At 40.3% G+C, this 19,806-nt stretch overlaps 1 protein-coding gene across 2 annotated transcripts in view; it reads left to right on the top strand.

Moving 5' to 3' along the window:
- Positions 1-19,806, top strand: part of TASOR (transcription activation suppressor) — a 50,886-nt gene that overhangs the window by 9,644 nt on the left and 21,436 nt on the right. For both annotated transcript variants that reach the window (XM_049776154.1, XM_049776155.1), the window contains exons 5-12: positions 125-286; positions 4,680-4,804; positions 7,440-7,471; positions 8,782-8,887; positions 11,163-11,266; positions 11,442-11,545; positions 15,926-15,998; positions 17,656-17,727. In XM_049776154.1, coding sequence (XP_049632111.1) covers positions 125-286; positions 4,680-4,804; positions 7,440-7,471; positions 8,782-8,887; positions 11,163-11,266; positions 11,442-11,545; positions 15,926-15,998; positions 17,656-17,727 — 778 coding nt within the window. The remainder of the gene's footprint in view (positions 1-124; positions 287-4,679; positions 4,805-7,439; positions 7,472-8,781; positions 8,888-11,162; positions 11,267-11,441; positions 11,546-15,925; positions 15,999-17,655; positions 17,728-19,806) is intronic.

Below are 19,806 nucleotides of genomic sequence, written 5' to 3'. Positions count from 1 at the left end.
GTTATTACCTGATATTAAAGAAAAAACTTATTGGTGATTTATATTGAAGAAATAGTCTGTAATACTGTGATACAATATATAGTTAAGTTGTAGCTGGATTTAGATTTTTTTTTTTATGTTTCAGGGTAAAATAAAGAGTATTTATGATTCCATGGGTGTAAAATGTTTGGATTCTACAACAAATAAAAGTGCTTTGGACCCAACACCAAAACATGAATGCCACGTGTCCAAAAATGCTAATAGAATAACATCACTTTTGGCTTACAGAGCTTATGAGCTTACTCAGGTAGGTTTTCTGAGTCTATAGTGTTGGTCCCAATTTGTTGCTCACGAAATCCTTTACTATAGGTCCCTTTTAGTTCTTGCTACCACCAGATCAGTCTAGACTCTGAATTTTTCATGTCATTGCTACTCTGCAATAGTTTCTTACTGCTTTTTGTTAATTGTGCCCAGATGTTTCATCGTTGGCTCCTCAGACAAAGTTTTTGTGTTTTGTTTTGAGGCATTGTTGAGGCATGTACACTACCACTCAGCCGTATCACCAGGTTGATATTTTCGTTTAGAGTACATTTTACTATAAACTCCTCCTTCCTTACCTTTTTGTTGTTATGACCAGGCTTGGTTGCATGCTCTGGGGTTCCAAAGAGCATTGTGACTGGAATCTCATGTGGCATGTGGAGCAATATTGGGGATGGAATTTGAAGCTTCACTGTTCCATGACTGCCATTCTTTTGAGTTTTATTTAGATATGGGTTGATCTAAACATACTTAAGAGTATATTAATTCATGAATTTTTATGATGTTTGACTTTTAAAATAGTATTCTCTTAAATATGAAAAACCTATGGTGGTCCTAGAAAAACAGAAGGGGTCATGATCTCTCTTGCTCCTGGTAGAAAATTGATCGTGAGTATATGCAGGTTCTCTACGTACATGGATTTAGCCAACTGATGCATAGGTGGACTTATTCTGCCAATGTGCCAACATGTGGGTTAGCACATAGAGTTTAAGCCTGTGCTCAAGGACCCTGGATGTTCTAGGACCGTGATGGCTAACCTTTTTGAGCCCGCGTGCCCAAACTGCCGCACAAAACCATAGAATTTCTTCAAAAGTGCCTGCACGACAATTAAACCTTAATAACAAGATTGTAGTATCTAAAAACTATGCGGCATGCGCTGCGTATCTTAATTGCGGACTTTCCCGCGTGCCAGCTGCAAGGCCTTCACGTGCCACCGCTGGCACGTGTGCCATAGGTTCGCCATCCTAGTTCTAGGTCTAGGATAAAGAGTTTGTGCGTATGAATGTACAATGAATTGTGAGTAGTGGTACAAACCTGAGAATGCACCATTTCTTTCATTTTTACTTTTATTTAATATAAATTCATTTTTGCTCTTTCTTGCATTTAATTTTGCTCCCTTTTCCCCTAAATATCACCTTCCCCTCGTTGTTGTTGATGCTGCAGTGGTGCTTATACATAGCTGGCTGCTTGAAAGACATCTCATGCTCACTCGTGTTGTGTTTCTTCTGTTGTGGAACTTGCACATATATTCTCTGAAGCTCACACATTGTGATTGTAGTGCTCACTTAGATATTTATCAGGAGTCACGCTTTCTGGCTTCGGAACTTGCATATATTTTTAGATGGTATATTCCCTAGGAATCATATCTTTTGCGGTATTGATTAGTAAGTGCATAAATAGAACTTCTAGGATCACAACTTAGTGCATGTGGACACCAGGGATTTGAACTCATGGCGTACATTTGTGAGGCGGTCATTATGCCATTGCAGTGTTCCTCCAGGCCTCTTGCTAATTTTTCTTTCTACTTTCCTTTTCTGAGGGGGAAGGATTCCTGAGAGACTTCTCGTGCACATTGTACATTTCTGGCAGAGATTCCTATCTGGTGGTATCAGGGAGACCTTATGGCCTCCGGAATCTAACCCAGGCCCCACCTCAAATAATGCTCTAGCCCCTTGAGTAATTTGTTAGGCCTGTTCATTTCTTAATCTTTGGGGGTAAGTTTTATTGCTTGGGACTATTAGCAAAATTAGATTTATCAGAGTCATCTGAATGATTACTTTCTAGAGACAGTAGTTACTAGTAGCTAGTAACCTTTACGGATTTTTCTCACAGAATTTGAAAACTGACTTCATGCTTCTCCAAATTTCCAGGCATTTTTAGAGCAAAATTATTGACTCAATAATTTACCAAGAGAAAATAGATTATGATGGGCAGTCCTCCTCTTTAACGCCACGCACAAATGATTTTTAACTTTAATTTCACTTATCAGAAGTTGTAAAACCCCAACTAAATGAATGTTATTTTTAGTTAAAGGATAGAGGCACTGTGGATGTTACAAATGAAAAGAACTGGCTACCCTTGTCACCAATGTTTCTTCTTTTTTTTGTTTTTCTTTGTTTTTGTTTTTGGCCCACACCCGGCAGGCTTGGGGAACCATATGGGATGGTGGGGAGCAAACCCAGCTCGGCCACGTGCGAGGCAAAGTCCCTGTCTGCTGTGCTATATATCGCTCTACCCTACCCCCTTATCACCAGTGTTTCTAATCCCTTAACAGAGTTAAGAATTTTTCATTTGACTTAATAGGTATTAAATTATGAGTAAGGGGCTGGAGCAATAGAACAGAGGGTAGGGTGTTATTGGCCTTGCATATAGCCAACCTGGTTTGATCACTGCCATTTGGTCCCCTGAGCAGCGACAGGAGAGATTCCTGAGCACTCTTAGGAGTAAGCCCTGAGCACAGCCAACCAGATGTAGCCCAGACTACCCTACCCTTATTATTATTATTACTTTTTTTTGTTTGTTTTTTTTTGGTCATACCTGGTAGTGCTCAGGGGTTACTCCTGGCTTTATGCTCAGAAATCACTCCTGGCAGGCTCAGGGGACCATATGAGATGCCGGGATTCGAACCACCGACCTTCTCATGAAAGGCAAACGCCTTACCTTCCATGCTATCTCTCCAGCTCCCTATGCTACCCTTATATTGTGAGTAGGTTGTATTTAATTTCATGTTTGATGCCCCCCCCCCCCTGTTCTGGTGCCACGTCTGCCTACACTCAGGGGTTACTCCTGGTTCTGCTTAGAAATCGTTCCTGACAGGCTTGGGACCATCTGGACTGCCGGGAATCTAACCTGGGTCCATCCTGGGTCGGCTGCATGCAAAGCAAACACCCTATCGCTGTGCTCTCTTTCTGACCCTCATTTTATTTTGGTTTTGATTTCTTTTGGTTTTTGGGCCACACCTGGCAACACTCCAGTTACTCCTGGCTCTCTGCTCAGAAATCACTCCTGGCAGGCTGGAGGACCTTATGGGATGCCGGGATTTGATTATTTTTTTTCTTTTGTTTGTTTGTTTTATTTTTTTGGGCCACACCCGACGGTGCTCAGGGGTTACTCCTGGCTGGCTGCTTAGAAATAGCTCCTGGCAGGCATGGGGGACCATATAGGATGCGGGATTCGAACCAACCACCTTTGGTCCTGGATCGGCTGCTTGCAAGGCAAACACCGCTGTGCTATTTCTCCGGGCCCGGATGCCGGGATTTGAACCATTGTTGGTCCTTGCACGGCTGCTTGCAAGGCAAATGCCCTACCGCTATGCTCTCTCTTCAGCCCTTAATTATGGTTTTGAAGCCATACCCAGCAGTGATCAGGACTTACTTCTAGTTCTATATTAGAAATTTCTGGTAGTGCTCGGGACCATGTGTAGTATAGCTATTGAATTGGAGATCAGCCATACCTTTTGTACTATTTTTCTGCCTGATCCTTATTTATTTTTGTTTGTTTTTTGGGGTTTTTTGGACTACCTGGAGATGCTCGAGAGATCTTAGAGGATCAAACTGGGCCAGCAGTGTGCAAGGCAAGAGCCTTACACACTATACTACCTACTTGGTCCCTTTCTCAGACCCTTAGACCTAGTATTTTACTTTTGGTATCAAATTTAGTTTTCGGAACTGACCCTCATAGTGTAGTCTTTCTTTAAAACATTTTTAATGAGGAAATTTGCTGAGATTTTTTTTAGTGGCTAACCATTGAGAAATATATACTTTTTGGATTATAATACCTATAAGTTCCTTGCATCTGATAAATAAAAAATATATTACAAAGTTATTGTTGACTAGTAAAAAAGATTGAGTAAAAACAAACAGTTCACTATTTTAAAACCCAAAAATGTAAAACCAAAATATTTTGTTATAATACAAATATAAAGTACAAATTCTATAGTTAAATTAACAAGTAGTACTTAGGGATCTTTCACATAAAATGACTTAAATAGTATTATTTCTAAAATATTAGGCAGATTCTACTTTTTTCAAAAATTAGGCTGGGAGGAGCTTCTCTAGCATTGCTCATTTCCTGGCAACCTTGGGTGAGGGTCTGATAGTGCTTGGACCTGAATCCAAATGCTGCTTTGGGCCTAGTAGTGATGGGGAGGTCTACCAGGGTCTTCCTCGTACAAGGAAGCCACTAGGGATGTGAGGGTGGATGTGCGTGGTTGGGGGGATATTGGGACAGGAAGAAAGAAGAAGGCAATAGAGTGCTGGGGTGTCTTACTGGAAGTCTTTCACGTGCAAAACATGTTTCTTATCCATTGTGTTAACTTCCCAGTCCTTTCTCTGTACTGCATGACCTCATACAGACTTTTATTTTGCATTTTCTTATTTTAGTATTATTTTTATGAGTATGGCTTTGATGAGCTAAGAAGACGACCAAGACATGTATGTCCATATGCAGTTGTGTCTTTTACTTACAAAGATGATGCACAACCTATGAAATTTGCATCTTCAGCAAGGTAAGAGTTATAAATCAGACACCAATGAGAATTGCATTCTTATATCAAGAATTACATAATCGAACTAGATTAAGCATAGTTGATGTATTAATTAAATTAATAAGAGTCCTTGATGGTGGTGGATGATGGTGGAAGGATGGTGAGGCCATTCTGGGCCAGGCGCCTACACCCCCTTTTAGCCAGTGGGCCTGTAGGTATCAGGTTGACGGTGAGGAAATGATCCACAGGGAGTCAGTAGAAGTCAGGAGACATGAGGCTTTAATATAAGGCCCTAACCTCCAGGAACATATCATACATGGTTTCTCAACTAACCTTTAAGCAGCCTCCTTCAAGTGCTCTGCACCATCCATCCTGTCTCCTCTCTCTCCATCCTGAGTCCTTCTCCTGAAGCTTCTCTTTCCACCCCTCCCCGAGCCCCTCTAATTAACCACAGACCCCTGGCTGGAGTGGGTGGGCCTCGCCATCAGGTAAGATTAGCATTTGGCCTGGGGAGGGGTAACAAAGCATCTTGCACTTCAAAGTTGGGAGGGACATTTATTTCTGTCTCTTTTTCTTGAAATTAATTAGACACATGGTGTTCATGAAGATTATTGTGACATATACAGAAACTAGGTAGAAATAGAAAATTTGCATTGCTGATTCAATGCAGTTTTTAAAACACAAATTTCATTTAGTAGTTCTCTTATAAATGAGGACCTTTGACAAATGTTAGCTCATCCTAATGTTAAATTAGGTAACTATTAAGGAGCCTGAGCATTGGTAGTATTTTAAAAAGATTTCTAAGTGATCATTTTTTACAAGGTTACTAATATAAAAAGCAGCTGATACACCTCACCCCAGTCTCATCTATACATATGTAAAAAACTTTATATATACATATATTTTGTGTGTGTATGTGTGAGTTTTTGTTTTTGCCTTCTACAGGGGCCCAAAGCCCCCCATTGAGAATGCAGTGATACTTGGCCCCTAAAATGCCAAGAATTCTCTTTTACTCTGGCAGTGTTTTTGGATCTTGATGGGCCAAATCTGTCAGCTTCGGATGACACCAGGGATTCACGAGGACTGCACATGGTCATGCTTGGAGGACCATCTGCAGGGGTTGATAGAGATGTAGATTAAACAGAATATTTAATTTTGCTATTTTTGTACTTTTAATACATAATTAAAGTCAAATGTGATACATTTTTAGAAATACTGTTTTTAAAAGCCACATTTCATAAAATAAGCATTTTTGAAGTTGATGTCTTATTCTTTTCACTCAAGTAGTTAGAGATCCAGTTCTTTTTTTATTTCTGAATATCCCTGGAAATAATCTGTAAGTCGTAAGTCCTATAGACATTCTATTTTTTATATATTGTTGCCCTGTATTTTTTGGGGGGGGGCACACCTGTTTGATGCTCAGGGGTTACTCCTGGCTATTTGCTCAGAAATCGCCCCTGGCTTGAGGGGGAATGCCTGGGATCGAACCATGGTCTGTCCTAGGCTAGTGCTTGCAAGGCAGACACCTTACCTCTAGCACCACCTCTGTGGCCCCTGCTCTGTATTTTTTTTTTTTTTTTTTTTTTTTTTTTGGTTTTTGGGCCACACCCGGCGGTGCTCAGGGGTTACTCCTGGCTGTCTGCTCAGAAATAGCTCCTGGCAGGCACGGGGGACCATATGGGACGCCGGGATTTGAACCAACCATCTTAGGTCCTGGATCGGCTGATTGCAAGACAAACACGTTGTGCTATCTTTCCGGCCCCTGCCCCGTATTTTTGATCCCTATGATATATGTATTAGACTAGAGAGTCTTAACAGTGATTTTTTTATTATTATTATTTATTGATATTTTTGTTTCTTTGGGGACCATACCCAGTCGTGCTCAGAGGTTCTGCCCCAGGGTGCTGGTGTGAGTATTAAAATAGGGCCTTCTGCTACAGTAGAGTTCCTTTGATAGAGGGTGAGTTCCTTTGCACATAGCTGACCTGACTTGATACTTAGGACCTTTGAAGAACCACTTGGAGTGACATCTTACCACAGAGCCTGGTGTAAAGCCTATGCACTGCTCTTTGTGGCCAAAACAAACAAACAAACAAACAAACCTGGACCTCCTGTTTGTGAAAAATATATTCAGCTTATTGAGCTATCTGGCCTTCAACTGTGATTTTAATTTTCTTTCTTTTTGGGGGGACAAAGGGGGAAATGGCAAACCCAATGGTTCTCAGGACTTATTCCTGGCTCTGTGATGATGGGTCTCTCCTGGCAAGGCTTGGGGGGAACCATATGTGCCAGGAATTGAACCTGGATTGATTGTATGCAAGGCAAGTGCTCTAGAACTGTTTTTATCAGTCCAACTCCAATAAATAAATTTTTACTCTACTACTTGAAGGATTTATCTTGTACAGTATGCCATTATAAAAGTAACACACTCCAGGGGAGTGCTGGGGAGATAGTACAGTGGCAGGGTTTATGCCCTGTTGCTGACCTTGGTTTGATTCCCAGTAGTCCATATAGTGCCGAGCCCATTTGGATTAAGTCCGGAGTACTTCTGAGTGGCCAAAACCAAAATCACACTCTGTCAATGTCCTGAATGTTTACTGTCATGTTATTGCCATTCAGTAATGTTTTTCTTTTCTTTTAAAAATCTTGTTTGTAGATCTAATAGCTTGAATGCAGATAGACATACAGGTAAGATTTTTTTTGCCTGAGCTTTATAAACTGAAATAATGTAAATAAATAGTAAGTGCTTTAGGTTTTTAAATAGTGAATGAGAATATACAAAGTTTAGAAAAGTGGATGATACTTTATTATGACATAGAATCAATATTTAATCATTCAAATATTTATTGTCCTTTGAAAAGCCTCTGCTACTACTATTAAGTAGAATAATGCATTTATTAGAGTACAGAAAATATCCACCAAGTTCACAACTCAGCTTTTAAAAAATAGTAAGTTTATCAGGGGCCCCGAATTTTAAGTTCAGTAAATTAATTTTTTTTTCCTTAAAGGATAAGGGTTAAAAAAAATCGTTAAGGTGTGATAGTGGCCATCGCTGTTGTTCGCATAGGCCCAGAAAAATATGGGGGAAACGGAAAAAAAAAAAATCCTTGGCCTGATTCCAAGAAGGCCTCAGCCCCCGAGGTTTATTGGCATAAGACCGACTCTGGGCTCCAGGCATACCAGTCTGTCCAACCCGAGTCATTCTCTGTGGTCCCGGTGAAACTTTTTCACACTTTAGCTGTTGAGATGAATAAGGTTTTTTTCTTTTTAAATTTTAGTAAAGCAAGATAGTTTTTGTTTAAAATTTACTTAGAAAAATAAGAGGGGAGAAGAGAGAAGTATGTGTTTGAGAGATAATATTCACTCTGGAAATAAGCAAGCAGGGAAACAGACAAACAAGCAAGATGTGTTCAAGGGAAAACATGGGTTTGAAGAATAAGCCATAGAACAGTATTATTTTCTTTTTTCTTTGTTTTTGGGTCAAACCTCATATGCTCAAGGGTTACTCCTGCCTCTGTATTCAGGAATTACTCCTGGCAGTGATCCAGGGAAGGTATGAAACACCAGGAATTGAATCTGGGTTGGCTCCCTGCCTGCTTTACTATATTGCTCCCGCCCTAGTATTGGTATTTTTTATTTTCAAGTTTTGTTCACTGAAAGTGAACAAGGAAAAAAGTCGTGGGGGAATATATATAATTAGTAAGATTCACTGACTTGATGTGGAGAAAATAAAAGGCCAATAACTGTATTGGTCATTTTCCTCAGCTTCCTGAGATGAGAACATTTAGATGAATAAATCATTCTTTGCAGCTTGATTAATTTTGTAGGGAGAAAAATACCTAAGGAACAAAATTTTTATTACTGTAATACCTGTAAAACAGAATATCAAGTTTCGTAAATAGTTTTTATCTAAATTGTAGGTATTTTCCCAGTTATGTTTAGTAAACATTACACCACTGGCTTCTAAGATGCTGAATGATATCATTCTTTATATTTAGATAAATTGAACTATACCTTGTGGAAAGGACAGCTTCTAAATAAAGGAAAGCTTTTGTGTTATGTTTCTCTAAGATCAGCTACTCGTGCATTTTTGCCTATCAAACTGTAAGTATGTCATAAATTAGCAATTAATAGTTACTTCAGTTTCTTTTTCTTTAATTTTTGATTAAATTTTGTTTGGGTGCATAAAATGTTAAATTTAACTCTTGGTTTTATCTATTTTGGGTTTTGTTTTGTTTTGTTTTGGGCCCTATACCTAATTATTCTCAAGACTTGCTCCTGGCTTTGCACTCAGGGCTCACTCCTGGCAGGCTCAAGAGACTATATGGAGTGCCAGGGAACAAATCTGGTTTGAACGAGTGAACTGCAAGCACCTTATTGTATTTCTTCTTGAGCCTTTTTTAATATATATATATATATATATATATTTTATTTTATTTTATTTATTTTTTTGGTATTTGGGCCACACCTGTTGGCACTCAGGGGTTACTCCTGGCTATGGGCTCAGAAATCGCTCCTGGTTTGGGGGACCAAATGGGACGCCAGGGGATTGAACCACGGTCCATCTTAGGTCAACCATTTGCAAGACAAACACCCTACTGCTGCACCACAGCTCTGACCCTAAAATTTTTGGGGGGGGTAACTTTAGACACTTGTCAAATGAGCTCTCTGCTTTTCTCTTACGCTTTGAGGATAGGCCAAATATTCATACACAGATAGGGGATAAAATAGTTTTAGTGACTTTACGTTTTGTTATTTGGGGATGTAAGATTAGTCACACCTTATGGTGCTCAGAGTGAATTCTTACTTCTCTGTCAGGTATATTTTCCTGACAGTGCTGGAGTGGGGGAAAGTGGCATGATTGGTGCAGGGTGGGGACCTGGAGAGGACAGGACACACAACCATACAACCACATGTGATGCTAATGATAGAATTTGAGTAGAATGTATGCATGATACACTTGTCTCATACTGTCTCTTCAGCTCCTTTACTGATTTTAAGTTTAAAAAATAAATTTTATTATTACTTTGTCTTTTGGGCCACACCTGGCAGTGCTCGGGGTTATTTCCTGGCTCTGCTCAGGAATCACTCCTGGCGTGCTCCGAGTACTATATGAGATTCTGGGATTGAGCCTGGGTCAGCTGTATGCTATGCAAATGCCCTACCTACTGTGCTATTGTTTCAAGACCCTAATTACGTATTTTTTAAACTTTTTTTTTTTTTCGGGCCACACTCGTTTGATGCTCAGGGGTTACTCCTGGCTAAGTGCTCAGAAATTGCCCCTGGCTTGGGGGGACCATATGGGATGCCGGGGGATTGAACCGCGGTCCTTCCTTGGCTAGCGCTTGCAAGGCAGACACCTTGCCTCTAGCGCCACCTCGCTGGCCCCATATTTTTTTATTTATCAATTTGAATCAGAAATTTTTAAAAGATTTTTGCTGGGAAGAACTTTTACATGATGGAGTAAGCTAAATTTTATATTCACTTACTTTAGTTTTACGTAGCATATATTGGAATACAAAGTTCTAAAATTATATCTTTTGCTACATGACCGCAGTATCTTTTTTGGATCTTGATAAATATTTAAAGATAATTTTTATTGGTAGTGGGAAATGAACACACTGGTAAAGGGGATGGGTGTTGGAACATGTATGATCAGAACTCATCCAGCAACAATTTAACTGTTTCTCGTGGTGATTTAATAAAAAAAAAATAAAGACAATTTTTAATAGTTCAGAATTACATTGTTTTAATAAAATATGTTTATTTTATTTATTTTATTTTTTTTAATTTTGTTGTGTGTGAAGTTTATTGACTTTCTATGCACATAATTCCAATATCATAGTCATTACTACTTTACCCCAAGGATTCCAATCAAAATAATCTCCTATCATTTGTGATTAGTAAAGTTGGCATACAGGATTAACTTCTGGAGCAACAATGAAAAGTTAATATCATCAGGCAGTATCTACTGTTTCAATTTTTTGTTTGATTTTTTTTGGTTTTTGATCATTCCTGGCAGTCTTCTGGGGATCATTTGAAATGCTGGGAATTGAACCCTCTTCCACCGTATGTAGGGCAAATAGATGCCCTACCTGCTGTGCTATCACTCCAGTCCCTATTATCTACTTTTGAATATACGTGAATATCCCATATCAAATCCTTTTAAAAGAATAAAATGAATAAATATACTCTTCTGTTTTTTCATCTGTAAATATGTGTGAATATTTTAGTAGAGTGGCAGACATGGGTTTTCAGTTTTCGTTTCAGTTCTGAGAAGCTAGATTTTGAAACTGTTATGAGTACTGATATCTGAGACAAAAATATTGCAATAGTTAAAAATACTGAGCAGTTAACTTTGTTTTCAATTTTCTTTCAGTCCTGAGAAGCTAGATGTTGAAGCAGTTATGAGTATTGACCAACTGAAACAAAAAATCCCTCCAGCACTATTTTATAAGGATACATATTTAGGTCCAAATGAAGGTAAGCAATTTTGTTGAAATAAGAAGTGCAGGTGATGTAGATCACTGATAGCTTATTCCTTGCATGTGTGAGGCCTTGAGTCCAGTTCCTGCTACTGCAAAAAGAGGGGGGGGGGGCAATATTGGATATGTGAAGTTTATTTGAATATTTACTTTGAATTTTTTTCTTATATTAGTTTTGAAGAATGGGATGTATTGCAGTCTTTATGAAGTAGTAGAAAAGACGAGGATTGGAAGTAACATGGAGAGTTTGCTACAAAATCTTGAAAAGGATAAACTTGTGAGTGGAAGAGGGTTTTTAAATGTCTCTTCTTTAAAAGTATGCAGATTAGTAAATGATCATATGAGTATTTGGGTTTTTATACTTCTGCCACTGAAAATATCACATTCTGTCTTCATTACTTAAAAATATCTTCTGGAACCAGAGAAATAATACAAAGATTAATGATAATGTGCTTGCCTTGCTTGTGGCTGACGTTCAATCCCCTGCACCACGTGAATGTTTCTATGCTTACTTCTATTCAATTCATAGTTTCTATGTCCACCCATGTATAGGGAAATTTCCTGACTTCATTTTTTCTGTGGCTGCATAATATTCCATTGTGTAGATGTGCCACAGTGTCTTTAGCCATTCATCTGTTGAATGGTATCTGGCTTGTTTCCAGATACTGGCTATTGTAAATAGCACAGCAATGAATAAAGGTGTGCAGACGGTATTTTTGTAGAGTTTTTGTGTTCTTAGGGCATATCCCTAGGAGTGGTATAGCTGGATCAATTTCCAGTTTTTGGAGGAATCTCCATAAAGGCTAGACTAGATGGCATTCTCACCAGCAGTGAATGAGAGTTCCTTTCTCCCCTCATTACCTCCAGCCCTGATTGTTCTTGGTGATGTGTGCCAGTCTCTGTGGCGTGTGATGGGACCTCATTGTTCTGATTTGCATCTCCCTGATGAATGAACATCAGATTATTGTCGTTTTAGAGAGCCCTAGATGAGTGGTAAAGCAGGGCCATTGGTGAAGTGGCAGTTGGGGATGATGGGTGCAGCAGGTGCAGCTTTGAGATTGCCAGTTCTCAGCTGCATAGCCAGTGTGCCCATGATATTTCATGGCTTGATTCACATCTCTTGAGGAGAGAGTGGGTCTAGGGAGGATGCCTAATGCAGACATGGCAACAGCATGGTTTCAAAATGGTTGTGTTTCAGTCATAGAATGTATACTACTCTTTACCAGTGCACATTGCCCATCAGTTTCCCGTAAGCATTTTATTCCCCTTCCCTCCTTCCCCTCCCCTTCCTTCTCCTCTCCTTTCCCCTCTCCTCCCCTCCTCTCTCCCTCCCCTCCCCTCCTCTCCCCTTCCCCTTCCCTCACTTGCCCCAGCCCCCTCTCTCTCCCTTTCCCTCTTTTTCTCTTTTTTTTTTGTGTGGTTTTTTGGATCATACCCGGTAGTGCTCAGGGGTTATTCCTGGCTCCAGGCTCAGAAATTGCTCCTGGCAGGCACAGGGGACCATATGGGATGCCGGGATTCGAACCGATGACCTCCTGCATGAAAGGCAAACACCTTACCTCCATGCTATCTCTCCGGTCCCTCTTTTTCTCCTTTTATGACACTGGTTTGCTTTATTGCTAATGAAAGGGTACATGCATATATATATCACTTTATCCCCTTTCAGCACCCAGTTCTTATCTACAGTGATCAGTTCCAGTTATTGTTATAGTGGACTGCTCACTACCCTAACTGCATTCACCATTCTTTCTTTCTTTTTTTATTCACCATTTCTTTTTTTTTTTTTTTTTTTTTTTTTGGTTTCTGGGTCACACCGGCAGTGCTCAGAGGTTACTCCTGGCTCCATGCTCAGAAATCGCTCCTGGCAGGCTCGGGGGACCATGTGGGATGCTGGGATTTGAACCACTGTCCTGCATGCAAGGCAAACGCCTTGCCTCCATGCTATCTCTCCTGCCCACATTCACCATTCTTATGGCAAGCTTCCTGCCATAATCTGCCTCATCCTCATCTGTTTTCTTTGGATATTACTACTATACTAGCTTTTATTTTTAACAGCTGCATAGTATTCCATTGTTTAGATGTGCCACAGTTTCTTTAGCCACTCATTTGTTCTCAGGTACTTGGGTTGTTCCAAATTCTAGCTTTGTTAAATAAATAGCTTTGCAATAGACACAAGAGTGCAGAGGGCTTTTCTGTATTGCTGGATCATATGAAGCTTAATTTCTTTTTTTTTTTTTTTTTTTTTGAGGAATACCCACACTGTTTTCCAAAAAGGCTGGACCAGTCTACTTCCCACCAGCTGTGAAATGTCCATTTCTTTTCCCCATTTTTGGATGGGGTTAGGTTTTTGCCTTGTTAATTTCAGTGTCTTTTTTTTATTTTAGATATTAACCCCTATCTAATGGGTATGAGGTGAATAGTTTTTCCATTCCGTGGGTATTGTATCCTAGTTACTGTTTCCTTTGAAGATCAGAGGCTTCTCAATTTAATGTAGTTCCATTTGCTTATCTTTCTGTTTGCTTGCTTGGAAGTATCTTTGAAGATACCATTAGCCTCAGCGTCGTGGAGTACTCTTCCTTCATTTACCTCTGTGTACTTTATGGTTTCAACTCTTACATTAAGGTCTTTAATCCATTTTGATTTGGCCTTCATGCATGCTGTTAAGTAGAGGTCAAGAATATCAGCCTTTTGTTCTGTTCAGACTAATAAAGTGACCCACCCATATATGGGAGGGCAGTTTTTACTATTTAGATGGTTAAATATAAATGTACTTTAAAATATACCCTCAGACACATTCAAAATATAGTTTGACCAGATACTTGGACATTCTGTTATCTCATCAAGGAGATCTATAAAGTTACTTTTATGCATTATGTTTATCTTACGATATTTACACTTTCTGGTATTAACAATCCCATTGTACTAGCTTGAAGCATTTTTCTTTTATTAAAAAGTAAAAGGTTGTTTGGTTTAGGGATTTTATATTGCGTAAATGTGATTACTCTTTAGTATGTGGTTCTTTTTCTCCCCTCTGCTCCTTCAGTTTTGAACCACCTGGCATATTAGGGCTGCTCTGGGCTGGGTGATCTGGAGTTGCTTTGAATGACCATGTCATGCTGATGATCAAACTTGTGGCTTCTATATGCAGATCCTACAGTCTTGTTCTTTGAACCATCTTCCCTGCCCTTGTACTGTACTTTTTTTCTTGTATTATTCTTTTTCTAATTTTTGTGGCAATATCAGACTATCTTCCTGTAATTTAGTGTTTACCTGTTTTTACAAGAGTTGCATGTATATAAGATTAGAAAAAGCTGTCATTTGAATGCTGTATAGAACTTAACTTCAATTCCATCTTTCTAGTTTTGTTTGTTTGTTTGTTTGTTTTGGGTCACTCTTGACAGTGCTCAGGGATTACTCCTGGCACAATAATAGCTCCCGGCAGGCTCGGGGGCCATATGGGATGCCGGAATTTGAACCACCATCCTTCTACATGCAAGGCAAACGCCTTACCTCTATGCTATCTCTCCAGCCCCTAATTTCATCTTTCCTAGCCTGTAGATAGTTTTCTTTTCTTCAAGGAATACATGTTCAGTGTTGCAGAGGGGAGGCATATATACTTGAGGTTGAATTCGGGTTCTTATGTATTCCAGTCATGTGCCCTACTGCTTAAACTTCTTACTTTGGTACTTTCTGGCTCCAGTTACTTTTGTCCAGGTGAGTGGTAGAATTCTACTAGTCAGTGGTAGAATCAGCACATAGCTCAAATGTCTGAAACCTTAGGTTGATCCCTGGTACCAAAATAATAATAAGGTAAAAGCTTCTCTTGTTTCTATTCCCTACATTTTTTTTTCTTTTTTATTGGGTCACACCCGGCAGTGCTCAGGGGTTATTCCTGGCTCCATGCTCAGAAATTGCTCCTGGCAGGCACGGGGGGACCATATGGGACGCCGGGATTCGAACCGATGACCTTCTGCATGAAAGGCAAACGCCTTACCTCCATGCTATCTCTCCGGCCCCTATTCCCTACATTTTTAAGGGCCATTTGAATAAATTTTTAGAATTTTATTTTTAAGTTAATCTAGTTGGATGGGGAATTCTTGGTGAGATGTTCATTTCATTGAGTTTTTATACTATATCCTTCTGGCCTGTAATGTCTCATTTAATAGATCTGCTGCACATCTTATTGGCTGTCCTTCGTATGTTTCTTTTTTGGTCTTGATGCTTTTTATATATTCTTGTCTTTAAATTTTTGTTTTTGTTTTTGGTTTTGGTTTTGGTTTTGGGGCCACACCCGGCGGTGCTCAGGGGTTACTCCTGGCTGTCTGCTCCTGGCAGACACGGGGGACCATATGGGACCAGAAATAGCTCCTGGCAGGCACGGGGGACCATATGGGACACCGGGATTCGAACCAACTACCTTTGGTCCTGGATCGGCTGCTTGCAAGGCAATCACAGCTGTGCTATCTCTCCGGGCCCAGTGCAAGAATCTTTTTAAAATTCAGACTTTCATTAGTAAAAAAAAGTTTTATTGGGGGAGAGCTAGTTTATATTTTATATTTATAAAATATAAAATATTTTTAAAAAGTAGGAACTGCTATGTTTACCTTATAGTGAGAATTAATAAAGCATATTTAACTTCTTTCTTCTAAAATTGCAGGTTCTTGTTAAACCTTTGGGAGATCGAGGATATCTTTTTCTTCTCTCTTCTTGCCAGATGGTATCTCCATATGGTAGGCAATACTTTTTTTTTTTTTTTTTTTTTGGTTTTTGGGTCACACCCAGCGCCTCTCAAGGGTTACTCCTGGCTCTGTGATTAGAAATCGCTCCTGGCAGGCTCAGGGGACCATATGGGATGCCAGGATTTGAACCACTGTCCTTCTGCATGCAAGGCAAATGCTAGGTAATACTTTTTAATTAAAAGTTTTCTCAAGGGATGGATGTAGGATTCCAGGACCTTGAATGCAGAAGCGTGAGATCAACAACAGAGACTGTGAAAGATAAAACTGTATGGGCACTGCAGACAATGTCCGGGATTTGGACAAACTGATTTGCCTGGAGCCTAGAAATGGTCTTCTGTTAGGAAACTTCAGGGCTAGGGTCTCCTTGTACTTAGGCCAAAGTTTTTTCTTTCCATGACCCCCATACTTTGGTGGGCCCATGCAAACGATAATTGCCACACTAACATTGTTTTTACAGTTGCTCCTTTGACTCCAAACCTTAAAAAAAGTTGATGGTCACTATCACTAACAGATATAAATAGTACAAACCTGAGAACAATAATCCATGTTAATTTATAAGAATTGTGTCCTTGTGGTGTCTTATAAATAATGCACTGTATGCAGTACTGAGTAGTTGCATCATGCTGATATATTCAATTTTGTGTGTATCCTGTAATTATGTTATAATGTTTTCAGAGAACTTACTGTAAAGAACAAGATATACCTTTGATGTACTATACTAAGCATTGAATGTGTATGAGTTTAGAATGGTACTACTTCCGGGGCCGGGCGGTGGCGCTGGAGGTAAGGTGCCTGCCTTGCCTGCGCTAGCCTAGGACGGACCACGGTTTGATCCCCCGGTGTCCCATATGGTCCCCCAAGAAGCCAGGAGCAACTTCTGAGCGCATAGCCAGGAGTAACCCCTGAGCGTCACAGGGTGTGGCCCAAAAACCAAAAAAAAAAAAAAAAAAAAAAAAAAAAAAAAAGAATGGTACTACTTCCTTACTTCCTTATTTTAAAAAAAAATGTTTTTTCAAGGGAGCCAGAGCAGTAGTGCAGCAGTTAGTGTGTTTTCCTTGCTCACAGCCAACCTGGGTTTGATCCCTGGCAATCCCATATGTCCTCCGAGCATTGCCAGAAGTAATTTCTGAGCACAGAGCCAGGAGTGACCCCTGAGCACTGCCTGGTGTGGCCCAAAAACACAAGACAAAAAAAATCCTTTTCCTGGGTCCTGAGTGGTGGCACAGCAGTAGGGCTTTTTTTTTTTTTTTGGTTTTTGGTTTTTGGGTCACACCTGGCGGTGCTCAGGGGTTATTCCTGGCTGTCTGCTCAGAAATAGCTCCTGGCAGGCACGGGGGACCATATGGGACACCGGGATTCGAACCAACCACCTTTGGTCCTGGATCGGCTGCTTGCAAGGCAAACGCCGCTGTGCTATCTCTCCGGGCCCAGCAGTAGGGCATTTGCCTTGCACGCAGCTGACCTAGGATGGACCAGGGTTTGATCCCCCTGTGTCCCATATGGTTCCCCAAGCCAGGAGCAATTTCTGAGTACAGAGCTAGGAGTAACTCCTGAGTTTAACTGGGTGTGGCCCCAAAATAAAAAATAAAATTCCCCCCAATTCTTCAGTTTACTAATGGATTTTGTTTTCTGTTTTGTTTGTTTTTAGATCATCAAACTGTCAAGTCTCGAACCCTGAATGCTTTGTTTCTATTTCAAGAATCTAGAAGCGTAACTCCTTGTAAGTTCTTTGGATATATAAGTCTAGCTACTTTTAGGTACCTGTGTCTCATTGAAATTTTCAAACTCAGCAAACATTTTTTTAATTTCTTTTTTTTGGGGGGGATGGGGTTCGGGCCACACCCATTTGATGCTCAGGGTTTACTCCTGGCTAAGCGCTCAGAAATTGCCCCTGGGTTGGGGGGACCATATGGGACGCCGGGGGAATGAAACCGCAGTCCTGATCCTTGGCTAGCACTTGCAAGGCAGACACCTTACCTCTAGCGCCACCTCGCCAGCCCCAAACATTTTTTTTTTTTTTACATCCTATCTTGAGAAATATTGGAAATCTTGAGGCATTAGATATAATTTACAAGATTTTGAGAGAGGGCTATCTCCAAGTAATGCTTCAATTTGCCTCTGAGCCCCCCATGAGCCCCATGACCTACACTGTTGTCAGTTCAGAGTGAGTGCCTGAAGTGTGGTACTACTCAGGCAGACCTTGTGGTGTCAGGGCTTATCCATGCCACCACTGACACCTTGGTAGTTCCTATTCAGGTATCACCTGGCAATACTTATGAGACCTTGTAGTACTGTGTATCAAATTGGAGTCATGTGCATGCCAGGTATGCACTTCAATCCCTGTACAATCTCTTCATCCTGCATGATTTTAAACATTTTGGGGAGGTGGTGGAGGGAGGATTTGGGTCATGGTATGTTGTGCTTGATGTCTTTCTGGTACTAGCTAGAATTAGTCTAATGCTGGCCATATGCCAAGCAAAATACCTTGACCCATACTATTTCTTTGGCCCCCTTGATTTTGTCTATTGCTTTTAGGGGTTATACCTAGCTCTAATTAGAATGTACTTCTAACTGATTAGGAATTGTCCCTAGTGGTGCTCAGAGATGGGACCGTTTATGAAGCCAGAGATCTAACCTGGGTGGTCTGTATGCATGGCAAGTGCCTTATTCGATGCATCTCTGCTTGCGCCCAGCCATGATCTCTTTATAACTGAAAAATTTCTTTTGGTTTTACTAGTACTTTTACTAATAAACCATTAATTATTATTGGTAAAGTGTTTTGGTTTTTCGGGGGCAGGAGGTATGGTTGTTTTTACTCTGGTTTTTGGACCAGACCTGGTGGTGCTCAGGAACCACTGGCTCTATTCTCAGAAGTAACCCCTGGTGGTGTTCAGAGCAGAGATGTGTGCTGGGGATCAATTGGAGGTTAGCTGCATACAAGGCAAGCAAGAGCCTTAACCCCCTGTATTATATCTCTCAGATCCAGTTTTAGAGTTTTATATGATTATAAATTTACTTCACTTATTTTTATAGTCTAAATTTTGCATACCAGTTTTAGCAATGACAGATGCATGTTCTGTATCATAGCTTAAGCTGTAAATAACAGACTATTCAATAATAATAAATTTCCAAACTGTAATAGGAAATTTCCTATTCACCATTCTTTTTTTTTTTGGTTTTTGGGCCACACCCGGTAACGCTCAGGGATTACTCCTGGCTATGTGCTCAGAAGTTGCTCCTGACTTGGGGGACCATATGGGACACCGGGGGATCGAACCGCGGTCCGTCCAAGGCTAGTGCAGGCAAGGCAGGCACCTTACCTTTAGCGCCACCGCCCGGCCCCCCTATTCACCATTCTAAGACTTAAGTCGTACATGAAGATAAAGTCCCATTAATGAGATTTCCATTCTTAAATTAAAAACAAAAGTCTCAGGATTGGGGACATAGCTCAGTGTTTGTGTACATGCTTTGACTCTGTAAGATCCTAGTTTCAATACCTTGCACCACCACAAAAATGAGAAAAATCTCAATTGTTGCCACTCATTGCATGTTTACCTGCTAATGAAGGGAAAGAATTCATGTGAAGTTAGGATTTTTTGGGTGCCGAGTGATGATACAGCAAAATCAAACCCAGGTCAGCTTCATACAAAGCATTCTGGACCTGTGATATTATTGCCAGGAGTAAGCCCTGAGCACTGGTGGGTGTGGCTGAAAAAGAAAACCAAATACCCTTTGTATGAGGTTGGTTGGGCTTGGGAGCAATTGAACTACAATCGGCACCTTGCTGATCCCTGGCCAT

Source organism: Suncus etruscus, chromosome 7, assembly GCF_024139225.1.
Source record: "Suncus etruscus isolate mSunEtr1 chromosome 7, mSunEtr1.pri.cur, whole genome shotgun sequence".
Classification (NCBI taxonomy): Eukaryota; Metazoa; Chordata; class Mammalia; order Eulipotyphla; family Soricidae; genus Suncus; species Suncus etruscus.
The sequence above is the reverse complement of the archived record's forward strand: the minus strand, read 5'-3'. Positions and strand labels throughout refer to the sequence as shown.